Raw genomic sequence first — 13,238 nt, forward strand, 5'->3', positions numbered from 1 at the left:
TGACGTTTTCCTTTCAAATTTCAATGCGTGGTCTCGCCCCTCAAATTGTCTCGTACCTAAATTACTGCAGGAATGGAACCATGTGCGCATCTGCAAATTCCATTGGGTTTGGGTACGTCGATGCTAAAAAAAGTTCGATAATTGTGCCCTGCTGTGTCATGTTTATGGTGGCTTACATTGTCTTGGTTAGTGTCAAGTCGTCATAACAAAACATTTGGAATTACTCTTGCATGTTTATGACAGGTGTCACGTCCCTGATTTCATACACTCAAATAAAATGTTACCATCTCACTTGGCCATTTATTTGATCCAGTTGAGCTGGTGTTTTTTTTAAACTTACTTAGTCCTCCGAAGCACAGATGCTCGGCAGAAAGTCGGTCCAAGGTTGTTTTTGTTTTGTTTTTTTCTATGATCTATTTTCTTTCATCCACACACGCTCCCATCACACATGGAACGTTCAAGGGCAGCACATTTCATTTTCAGCATCATGCCAAGTGAACCAAATGAGCGTTGGAGTAGAGTACACTGAAAAAACAAACTCAAGGGCATGCCAGACAGTGACTATGGTATGCAAGTGTCTGTGTGCATGTTGTTTACATCCATGCATTTTTCTTTGAGACAGCGGGTTTCCCTCTGTGTTGACACAGATGTGCTCCTTTGAGCTGAGGAATACGTGCTTTTGGACTCCTTGAAATGCAAACCGAATCTGTTTTTCTGCTCTTACGCTTTGCACCAGGTTGCCGATTCAAAGTTGTGACCTAAAGAGCAAGCACAATGAGTTGGAGAGCAATCTATTTTGAATCATAGTGTATTTTTTTCCATATGTCCATATTATGCATGTGCTGTAGCCAAGGGTTTTGCTCTTGCGCAGCGCACATGCCAAATGCTAAAAGGGTCATTTAGACTGAACTCTGGCGTGCTTCATTTATATATTTATTTTTATTCTAACTTGAATTTGTCTCCCTTTCCATCACAGGCTGTCCCATGCCCAGAGATCTGCGGTAAAAGTCCTCCGCAGAATGCAATACTTTGTGGCCAGGAGGAAATTTCAGGTAAGCGAGGGGAAACCCTGCGAGAGAAACACACGAGTGGGAGAGAGCGAGCAAAGAGTGAGAGATGAAGGGAAAGACAGGCTGGGAGTGAGAGGAGGATGTGTGTGTGTGTGTGTGTGTGTGTGTGAGTGTGTGTGTGTGTGTGTGTGTGTGTGTGTGGTTGTAAAGGAAGCAGGAGGGGGAGCCTCAAGGGCATCAGCTGCAGCACCGTGTGTAGGAGCATTTTTTTTGTGTGAATGCCTGAAACTTGCACCTGCATGTCTTCTTTTTGCTCACTTCGGTTCAGGGAAATATTCCGGCTCGTCTCTCTGGGGCTACAGTAGGAATCCACTTACTGTACTCCAACAACAAACAAAAAAAAAACTCCCACTTGCAAAAGCCTACACGCACAAAGCAATGCACAGCAGTGAAGTCGGCAAAATATCTTAACAAAAAAAACATACGAAATTAAAAAAACGGTTCCTGTTTTATTAGTTTTTTTTTAAGTGATCTGAACAGAGGCTACACTCTGTCTACCAGTGGTACCCTAAAGAGTTCGTCGGGTTCCTTCTGATACCCCCCTTGTATCAACGTCATACTAAACAAAGCTGTGAAAAGACCTTAACACGATCGCTCTCTACATGACCATGCACTTGTCAGTGCACACATGCACACATGCACACACTCACACAGACGCGCACACACAAATACAAACATTGAGTTAACAATGAACTCTTTGCACCCAAGGGGGTTGGGGATGTTTTTGGGGAACCAAGCAACAGAGGCCGTGGTTGACAATGGCTTTTGTGTCTCACTGTGTGTGTGTGTGCCTGCGTGTGTGTGTATTCGTGTGTGTATTCGTGTGTGTGTGTACATGAATCCACAGCAAGCCCGGAAGCCCTATGATGTGCGGGACGTGATCGAGCAGTATTCCCAGGGTCACCTCAACATGATGGTCCGCATCAAGGAGCTGCAGAGAAGGTGGTGTCTTTCACCTTGTTTATTACTTGTTCTTTTCATGTCTCCAATATTGGGATTTGAATTTTTGGCTCATTTTCTTTTGGCCTAATTTGGCTCAATTCTTCCTGTGACATCCACTAAAGAAAATGTCTTAATCCTCCACTTCCATATTGTCTTGCACCATTAATCCACTGGCATGCTATGTCACACATCAGTCATGAAAAAAACTGGTCCAGCAGTAGCTTCTCTGATCCCTCTTTTTTTTACACCTTGCTGTACTTTAAAACTCTAATGTAGTAACGACCCTTGTTGGAGTTTTTGTTGTGTTCCAGTTGAGATTTTTCTGCCTTTTTTTTTTTTAATGATTTTATGAAGAAGGTCAGCTTGAATTATTGTCTGGAATTGCATTACCCTGACCCAAACATGGCATTTTTACACCAGCGATGCATCTTGAAAGTAACAGTGACTCATGAAAAAGCTGTTTGTGCGTTAGTTGACTGGGATCCTTCTGGGAAAAGAACTCGCAAGTCACCCATGCCGTGGATACTGGTGCACCGATAGAATTAAATGCCGGCTTTTGCACCTCTTGCCGATGACAACCTGGAGGGTCCATCTTTGGCACGTAGGACCACATGTCAACCTTTCCCGTAAGCTGCAGACGCGTGGTTTCATCTGACCAATGAACATGTGTCTGCTGTTTTCGGTCCATCTGTGAGCAGATGTGCTCAGAGAACTCTGCTGTGATTTTGAGTTGACATACATCGGTGGTTTCCGCCCATGGCCTTGACACACTGAGATTCTCTGAATCTTTTCACAATATTATACACTGTAGATGTTGAAAGACCAAAGGTTTTTTGCAATCTTGCATTAAGAAACACTTATTTTGGACATATTTGGGAGTTTGGTACAGATTGGTGAGCCATGACCCTTTGAACCTTGAGGGAATGCTTCTTTTATACCCAATCCTGACACCCTCACCTCGTCCTTTTTCTTCTTTCTTCTACTTCTTTTGAGTGTGTCGCGAGCTTTAGATTTGTTTATGTTTTCTAAATACAAAGAAGTTGGACAGTGAAGACTCTGAAATAATTTTCTTTGTACTTGTTTATGTTAAAAAAAAAAAATTTAAAGTTTCAAATGAATGAACAAATTCCAGATTTAAACTTTCTCAACTTTTCTGGAAATGGGGTTTGTAGATCCTCTTCTGCCTGATGCCGTTTGTTTGATTTCATTGCAATCTTAAGCAAATTGGCCTTATTTCTTCTGTTTCATTCAGTTAGAATAACATCTTTACCAAAGTCAATCTGTGGGCCTGGCCAATATTTTTACTTTTCTCTGTCAAATCTTCTCTCTTTCGTCCAGGCTGGATGGCACTCTGGGGAAGCCAGGAATGTTTCTCCCAGGTAAATACACAGAAAACACCAGTTTCCATCCAATAGACAACCATCCCCTGTCACTCCATCTCTGTGTTTATAGGGCACACAGGGTTTTCTGTGCTCTGCCAGACTAAGCACAAAATAAAGAAAGGTCCCTGTTGCTTGTGCACATGTCTCTGTTTACATCTGTTTATGTCTTTCCATGTTTATGAGAATGGGAATTTGTGCACCCTGCTCGAGTGTCGCTGCCATGTGTTGGCGCATTTGTGTGAGATGTTCCTAGACGACTTACAAACAACAGTCCCTTCCAAAGTGTTAACTGCTCCATCAAGCGCAACCACAAACTCTTTGTCAACTGGCATGATGAAAACACAATTTGCTGCTGATTGGATAGAGCAAACCAAACAGAGCCTAGTGGCTCCCCTTCCCAAGACAAAATTTGGTAACATGAACAGTCTAATTAAATGAGATCAGATCATCAGGTCATCAGGTACTTTTTAAAGCTAAAACTACTGTAAGTTACTGATAATCGCTGCCTTCATGCACCTATGTTATTCTCCTTTTTATTCACTAGGGAAGGGAGAAGATAAAGAACATCCGACTATCGGGGCACGACTGATCAGACTGGAAGATAAGGTAGGCACACTCCTGTGTGTTCATGTTTTGACTTTAAGTAAGACGAGTAAACTGATTAAATCACCCAAGAAGTACAGAAGCAGAGGTATGCATGTGTCACAGCAGAACTGTTTTGTGTGTCTGAATGTGACTGCATCTCCTTTATCAGATGAATGTGCGCAGTGGAATCTTTCGATTGCTGCCTCGAACTGTGCCAACATGCACATCCTCGCCGTCTTATAAGCGCCTGTGCAGAGTTTTGTTTATGCTGTTATTCTGCTTTTTTTCTTCACTTTCCTGAGTAATATGGCACATTTTCCATACCAGTCTTCCTTTTTTTTTAAACCTTCAGCAGGATTGGCTGTTGTCAACTCGTAGATGTTTATTTTTCCACAAGGGACTGTTAGGAGTATTTGAGGGAGCAAATGAGAAAAGTCTTTATGCAGTGAGGCACAGCCAAAATCAGCAGCTGTTTTATGAAGCCCGCGGGTGTGACTAGGTGTGTCTTCTCTTGTTGTGGAATGGGCCCAACTCATGCCAGCATGATACCGTTCAGATGCCAGTGATTCAGTGTAAAACCAATAATGGAAAATCCTTTTCACCCGTATGAGTTTAATTGGGATGGTTTTTCCTTTTCCTGTCCACAATCTTCCCACGCACTGACCATAGTGTGTAAAACAGATTAGATGTGTTGTTACATCTTTTATTTTTATGTTAGTTTGAGTAGTGGAATTTCCAAACAAGGAAATAATGTTTGTGGATTTGGGAAAATTTGGGAAATTAAAAAAAAAAAGGGGGGGGGGGTGCGAACGTTAATGTCCAGTTGTTTACACATGAAAACAGTTTCTATACAATAGAACAATGCATTCTGCTGCCACTCATTTTCCATTCAAGTCAGCCAGCTCAGGATTTCCCTCACTTGCCTGAATATTTACCTTACCAACCCGGCACGCACATTAACACTGCTATTTTCTAATGTTTGCATGCGTTAGCCATTCTCAGACCTCTTTGTGTCGGAGAGAGGAGTAATGATCTTGAACCAGTGCACACTCCAAGACCTCCCTCTGAGATTGAGTAGCAGCCTATTAGCTTTGGGCTGCATGTTGTGATCACAATCTCCCCATTGGAAACACAACCCTGTCATAGGAAATGTCGCCTTTACCTACATTTCTGTTTCGCTTCTCCTGTCTCTGCCATCTGCCCTAATATTATGAAGATGAAACTGTGACAGAATTTGGAAATAAATCAAAGGAACCCAAGACAGGGAGGAAATAATCACTTTCCCTTAGTCAGAGCTACTTTTGCATTAGTGCAACAAGCATTTTTACTTAGTAAAACATCAAAACAGCTGCAGAAACGTGCGTTACGAAACAGCTATCCATTCTTAATAATTACTGTTTTCCTTGCCTCAGTGTCCTCCCCCTTTCTTTTCTGCTTGTGTGATTTTCTTGTTTTGATGGTTCTGGTGGGGAAGCACACCTGTTACATGGACAAGGGAGCTTCCTTTTCCCCCTCAGGCAGCAGGTGGGTGAACCTGCTGACCCTCGTATCAATTTACATTGTGTGGAAGAGGTCGATCTAACTGCCATATTGTCACCCACTAGTGTGTAGAAGGTAGATTTGAAGCCTCGAGCTTAGTGATACAGCTATGCATGTCTTTTTCTTTTTCTTTTTCTTTTTCTTTTTTTTTTCATTGCTAGAAGTAACCGTATCGGTGGTCTGGTGTCCTTCAGCAGATAGATGATATCTGGATTTCACAATAAATAATTGGCACTATGAACCACAGATGAGGATCAGAGATGTATTGGATGGGTTTTGCTGCTGTTGGTGATTTTGAACCAACATAGATATCACTCTGTTTTATAGTGTCATGTTTAGGGATGGCTATCAAGAAGTACTAGTACCTGTTTCAGACTGGTCAGTACCAGAACACTGATTATTTTCAGGACAGTGAGTGCCTCTTATCATCTTTCAGGTCATGTATATTACGCAGCTGCTGCTGCTGCTGCAGCCTCCTCAGGGCTGATATGAACACCCCAACGTCATCACATTAAGGTAACAAAAATGGATTCACTGATAGACATTTGCAGTTATTAACTCAGTAGAAACAAGGAATGATTTAATGCCGCCCAGAAACGAGAGGGGCCAACACATGCCGATTTCATAACACATAGGATGAAGTGCCAAAGAACACAAAGAACAAAAAAGCACGGCCCTTGTATATTTTGGTCATTATATTTTCTTTTCACAGACAGTTATAAGAGAAAGGACGAGCAGTTTTAAATCCACTAATCAAAAATAGAACACAAGTCAAAGGGGCAAAATAAAAAATTGTTTGACTTTCATTTTCTGTTTCAATAACAAATCGGGAAAAAAAATCACCACAGATCAGAACAAATAAGCTGTTCTTTTTTCATATCATGAGCCTGGTTGTTGCAACAAGACTTCAGAGCCTGAGAAAGGATGTCAACAAGAAAAAGCCTTCTTTGAAACTGTTTTGCTGCACTGAGCAAACAAGACAGAAGTCCTTTGCCCTTCATTTTAAACACAGAGTGAGCACAGGAGAGGAGCGTTCACTCTGACTCACTGCCTCCATGGTGCCTGTTAATAAGACATTGGCTCTTATGATCATATGATTCGGGAATTTTTGGAAGGTCTTTTGCAATTTGTGTGTCATGGTTTAATGAGGTCTAATGAACATCCTCTCTCTCTCACTCTCCTCACTGCTCTCCACGCCCTGATGCTCACAGCTGTGTTCTTATGGTTATTACCAAATATGTTTTCTGTGATTAATGTGTAACCGAGGAGGTGTGCTGTTACAGTTGGTCAGGTGCCAATTCTTCAAATATCCCCTCTGACCTGGGCGGAAGTGTTCGACTGGAGGCACAAAGCACAGCCACCAACAGCTCTTTATACACACTTCCCTATACCACTGCGCCACGGTGTACTCTCAATGAAAGTTGGCAGCTTCAAATTAGGGTCAAGGAAATACCGTGAACAGGTCTCATGAGTTCCTGAAGAACTTCTAAATTTCCACAGCAACGCATAGCTAAAGGAACAACAACAGAACTTAGAGTAGCCCCCAGCTCAGATTGTTCCACATATTCAAGAGACATCCCCCAAGTGGCAGCAAAATGATATAACACATAGACTTGTGTTTTGGAGGCACAAGCGGAGAGAGTACCGAAAACTATGTTTGCCTTGTTAAAGCCAAAGATAGAAGAGAAAATTATAAAAGAGATAAAAGAGAAAGTATAGAATTCAGTGAGCAAGACAGTCAATGCAGATTAAAGTCAAAGCAAAAATTAAACACAGGGCACTAATTTCAACCCTCTCTGCAAGCATTTCCATTTAAGGGATTTTATTCTCACTGGTCACTCATCATCCCTTCTAGCTGTCTTATGCATCCGCAATAGGAAAAGAAGTCGCCCCTTTGTCACAGATTACGTCATAAAGTCTCAAATGTATATGGACAGTATGCTATGGAGCGCTTTGGTAATACTACTCACTAGGTTTAATTTTTAATATAATAATGACAAACACCTAAGAGATTAGGTGTGGTTGTAATGTTTCAGAACTGTTGAATGTTTTCACATATTTACATATCATGTCCATGGACATCGGAAATGTTTTCTGAGAGGGGGGGGGGGGGGGGGGGGGAGCATGCACATTTATCAGTGATTAAGGATTTGATTTGAAGTTATTTTATAATAGCATACAGTTATAAGAGAACTAGAGTGGATGACCAAGGCATCTTTATTGTTAAGAAAATTTAACTTTGACTAAATCAAGCCATGTAAGGAACATAACAGCATTATTTGTGTCTTTGAATGTGTCGTTTATTCAGTAGTGATACTTAACATACCCAGGCTTAGCAGATAAAATACACCACAAATGAAAAAAAGAAAAGTCTGCGCTCATGACTCAGGTCTTTCATGCATTTTCAAAAGTGGACCTTCACTCAATTGATCTACTGATGAAATTTTTAAGCAGGATCGAGACATGGCTTTCATCCATAAGGTCACTGTGAGCGTTCATAATGGCCAAATGTGTTAGTCTCTCCTGTGTCATGGTGTTGCGCAGCCAGGTTTTCAGCCTGCGTCAGGGAGGCTGCATATTACATCAAAAGCATAGATTTATGCATTAATTATATGAAAAAGATAAATGTAAGTCAGGAAATTTTAGTTTGAATTCAGATTCTTTATTTTTTTAAAGTGTAATGCAGTGGGTTGGGAGGCTGATGGCGTGTGGGCGGATGGGAGGGGGTGTGGCCGCCGCATCCCTATTTCCGACGTCTATGGTCATGTCTTTATGTGTTTCTTAAAATTATAGAGTAGTATTGATAAAAGTATCAGAAATGTGCACCGGATAAAGTCCTAACGATACCCATCCCTGGTAATACACCCTCAGGAACTAATTTGGTATGTAGCAAGACAGGTATCTCAAGCTAAAAACCTACTGTGAAAAGAAAGGAGAGGATTTCATGCCTTAGGTCATAACAAGGATGCCTCCTCCAACCCTGTCACCTGACCATAACCCTAAAAAAACTTGTTTACGATGAGCTTGACCGAAAGGATTGAACCATGCAGCCAACAAATACAAAACTGCTGTGGAAATGTCTTTAAAGTGCACGGGAGAGATTGCAAAGAGGCTACCTTAAATAACTCACTACTGCGTGGTCAGAATTTCAAACTGTAATCAAAGCCAAATGTGGCTGTTTTGTATGAGACATGGAGGTAAGTGAAAATGGATGTAAACTCATAAACCGAGTAATGGAGTATTGAATAATTTGAATTATGAATTGCTTAATTGATTCAAACAGCTGTGAAATGATAAACACAGAGCAACGTTTCCTCATCTGCCCAGAGTTAAGTTCCTGATTTATCTTGTGCAACACAATGATAAATGATCTGCCACTTGTCATTTCTGGAAAAGTCCCCTCAAGGGTGAAAGCCACGAAAAAAAAAAAGAAATTAAATAAAAAGACTCTTGCAGCTTGACTTGTTCACACCAGAATCTCCAGCGGTGTCACTTTTGTCTGCACGGCTGCACATTCTTTTTGACATTGTGGAATGTCTTAGTTACGCTAACTTTTGCATGTTGCTCATCATAGTGGAGCTAATCACTCACAAAGCAAAACCCCGGTGTCACAGTTGAGTCACTCCTGAATAGGATCTTTCCCAACAGGTCCGAGAAATTAGTCATAAAGTCTGCACCCTAACGTTTGTGTGTGCACAAGGCCATGTTCCCATGCCTTTCTCAATGCTCGCTCTTGGTCAGCCTCCAGCTACATTTTCAATTTTTTTTTGGTGGGGTGATAAATATCCACTTTCTGCTCCCCCTTCCCCTGTAAAACAGAAGATATCCACCATTGCCTTTGTGCCTCAGCTGATTAAGTGAGATAGAATCATTTTCCTGTCCAAGTATTGTCAGCAAATCACTTTTAGATGAATTTATCTTCAGTGAAAGGAGTTCAGGCATTGTGCACCCTGTACAGGGTTCAGACAGTGATTTATCACACACAAACAAAGGCACATATAGGTCTGCACACATGCGCTCAGACACACATGAGCGTCGAGTTGATTAATCACCAAAGTGTCTAACCCCATACTCTCAAGATTGAATTCTCTCAGGAGTGACTTGGAAACAAAGATGGATGGCACTTTGTGACAGTGTGTTATCTCTCTGTCAGGCACACTTAATGAAAAATACCCAAATGACAAGCTCAAACAGTGGCCAGTTTGTCTGTTCTTTGGCGTGGCCTTTCAGCAGGGGAGCTCGTTGCAGGCTTCAGGGTGAAATCAGCCCAGTTCTGTACTAAATCTCCCCCTGATTTATGGGATTGGGATTTCTTTTTTCTTTTTTTTTAATTCGAACAGCAATGATAGAGATATGTTTTCACATAGCTTGAAGATGTCTATCTGAAAAATAAGCCATCCAGTTTAACTTTGTTGTGAGGTGTGCTGTAGGTCAAACAACCTAAAACTGAAATTAATGTGTTGAGCTGAAGGCTGTCGGAGGGGGGAATTTGTTTTGTTCAATAAAGGAAAAAAATCCAGTCCTTACTACACCTCCACACTAAACGTGCAATTGCTCAACATGTTACATTAGATTTCATACACCAATCAGCCATAACATTATGATAACCTGTCTAATATTAAATAAGCCATTTTTACTACCAAAACAAACTCTGTTTAACTCTGTAGGGCCTCTGAAGATATGCTGTGTTTCTGGCAACAAATGGTCAGTAGCAGATTCCTTTAGCCCTGTAAGTTGCGAGCTGGGGCCTCCGACGATCCTTGTTTGTCAAGCACATCCCACAGATACTCAATTGTGGCCAGACGCATTATCCTGCTGTCATAAGGGAATCCCATTAAAGGGTGAACTTGGTCAGTAACAATGTTTAAGTAGCTGGTATGTGTCAAAGTAACATCCCCATCAACGGAAGGACTCAAGCTTTCCCACCAGAATACTGGGCACTTAGCACGTGCTGGCTTTGTGTTTTTCTGTTGTACATCTCGGTGCCAAGTCTTTGCCAGGTAAGCCAAGAACAAGGGCCTGATCATCCGCATGTGATCCATCAGACTGGGTGACTTTCTTCCATCGCTCCGTAGTCCCTATTTTGAGCACTTTTGGTAGCTCATAACCCACTGCAGGGCTGCAGTTGTGGAAGGTTTATGATCCAGCTCTTTGGCCCTCATCAAAGTTACTTACATCATTACACTTGCCCATTTTTTCTGCTTCCAAAGCCTCAACTTCAAGAACAAAATATTCATTTGCTGCCTAATACTTCCAACCCACTGCAATGTGCCGCAGTAATTAGATAATCAGATCATAAGTTTTTCACTTCCCCTTTCAGTGGTCGTAATGTTATGGCAACCCGGTTTCTCAAGAAAACAGTTTGTTTGTCCATGTGTCCAAAATGCAGTGGTGTCATAGCAACATCCTGAAATGGTAACAAACTTTCGTTGTTTTTTTTGTTAAGAGAAGCATTCAGGCACTGCGATGCAAACCTGCAACCATGCATGTATGAATATTTCAAATAAATGTCAAATTAGTGACTGTAATTGTGACCGTATAATGACTTTGCAGCCCAGAAATTGTAGTGGTTTTATAAATTGCAAGCCTTTACCAAAGAAAGGTCAAATAAAATAATAATAGTAACAACTATAACCTGGAAAATGAAATGTTTTCCAATTATTTGTTCAATACTTCTACTTCAACCTAATTAGATAAATGTGTCAGGTGAAAGTTTTCTGTGATTGTATCTAAAGTTACTTTAATATGAATGCCTGCAGTTTAGTGGATCTGTGGATTTGCGGATTAGCGGATTTTCATTTTGCATTTGCATCGTTGCATTTACACTGACATTGAATATACTTCAGAAATGATGCAGTCATTTATTTTTCATGTACCACTGAGTTCAGCTCCCTTCATTCATCAAAATGTGACACAGTTGTGTTTGGAATGCTTTGTGCACAATTATCAGCGTTTTCTTGGAAACCACCCTCTAATGTGGCCCTTCAGGCCTGCACAGACATGTGTCTGCTCAAGACATCATTCATTATTTATGTTTCTCTAAGTACACTACACTGACCGTAGATCACTCTCTGTGGGTAACTTCACCCTGCTATATTAGGACAATTACGCTGCGCTGTGTATGTCACACTTATATCATGTGAATTAGCATCAGGCGTACGCACAAGAATCTGTGCTCTGACCTTAATAGCGTCTCAATTAGGTAAGTATGTTGTAAATTACATCGAGGCCAAATACTGCGAATACTTGAGGGCCGAGACAGAGAGTTGTGTTTGTTAGGAGTCCATCTGTAAGGCATTTAGGGCCCCACATCTCTGAGAGCATGGCTCTGAGGGGGGCAGGATGGTGTGTGCATGAGTGTGAGTGAGTTTAGACTGGTCTGATACAGAGCCAGTGCAGGGATTTAGAGACAAGGGTCTGGTGCTGTAAACACACATGCACACACATTTTTAAACATTAGACCACATAAAGTTTTACAAGTGGATATCCAGGCACACGTAGATATATAAAAAGTGAATGTGTCCATCCAGTAATGCCTTGTTTCAGCTTTCAACAGCTTCATGATATGTTCTGCTGGTGCAGGATGGGTTGCAGATGAAATTCATGCTTTATATCGATTGAAAATTCTCATCGTGCTTCAGAGAAATCTACTGGATCCAATTACGTTTTGTATAATGGCCTCAAGAAGTTCAGCCCACATGAATAGGACCTATTAGTGTAATTTCTTCTCTATGGGGGCCCTTTTTTTTTTTTACAAAGTTATGTACTTCATAACTTTATAAAGTCTTCATTTTCAACTAAAACCAAGTTTAATGGTCACAAACTTAACATGATACGAACCACATATAAGCATATAAAAAATTAACAAGAGATTTTTATGTCAGTGCTTAAAAGCACAATAAGGTTCTCACTGTTCTTGCTCAATTGAATTTAGGTTAAGGGAGAGGGATATTGTTTTCCCGCCTCTATGAATTCTCCTGAAAGATTCAGAGGAATAAAGGCATCACTAGACATTTTTTATCTTTTAAGGCCTCGATGAAAGGGGGTATTAACTATGTGCAAACTTCAGTCCTTGTGTGACATCATGTTGGTTTCCTACACAGCACAGTTTGATATGCCAAATAGAGATGCAAAAACATTTAGAAGTTCATTAGTCACTGCTGGGAGTGGGTTGTGTCTTTTACATTTAATCTATTGCTTTAAGTAGACACTGATTTGAGTGCAAGGGATTCCTAACTTGGCCTGTCTTTGGATACAAGGGTTTTCTTACTCTTTACTAAAAGCGGACTACAAAAGAGGTGGAGTTACAATTCACTGACAGTAGTCAGTAATCTTATGGTCACAAAATGAATGTCCTTCTTAACACAGCACTGTTGCTCTTTGGTATAATCACTCATCTTGGGCAGAGGTGGATCAACCTCACATCACTGTGTGCTTACACGCAACAAGCTTGAATGACAGAAAGAGCTGAATGACAACAGCATTTTTGATTATTTATATACTCTGTTTTGCCTCTATGACTACCTCTCTTGACCACCACCGCCATACTTTCCCATATTGACAACACTTTGTCTTTCTCTAAACTCCCCTTTGCTCCCATTCCCAGCACCGCTCTGCCTAGATTACCCCGTCTGTTGTTTTGCCGTGTTTTGATATATGAGTGTGTTTGGCCACTACGTGCTCAGCAGGGAGCTGGACTGAGCAGACCGGTCTAAACAAA

The 13,238-nt window shown here is 41.1% G+C and overlaps 1 protein-coding gene across 1 annotated transcript in view; it reads left to right on the forward strand.

Moving 5' to 3' along the window:
• Positions 1–13,238, forward strand: part of kcnq1.2 (potassium voltage-gated channel, KQT-like subfamily, member 1.2) — a 161,911-nt gene that overhangs the window by 96,450 nt on the left and 52,223 nt on the right. Inside the window, exons 15-18 of the mRNA XM_072386248.1 lie at positions 977–1,052; positions 1,918–2,012; positions 3,351–3,391; positions 3,939–4,000. Of these exons, the coding sequence (XP_072242349.1) occupies positions 977–1,052; positions 1,918–2,012; positions 3,351–3,391; positions 3,939–4,000 (274 nt within the window). The remainder of the gene's footprint in view (positions 1–976; positions 1,053–1,917; positions 2,013–3,350; positions 3,392–3,938; positions 4,001–13,238) is intronic.

The sequence above is a fragment of the Leuresthes tenuis genome, unplaced genomic scaffold (genome assembly GCF_036924035.1).
Source record: "Leuresthes tenuis unplaced genomic scaffold, fLeuTen1.0.hap1 SCAF_5, whole genome shotgun sequence".
Classification (NCBI taxonomy): Eukaryota; Metazoa; Chordata; class Actinopteri; order Atheriniformes; family Atherinopsidae; genus Leuresthes; species Leuresthes tenuis.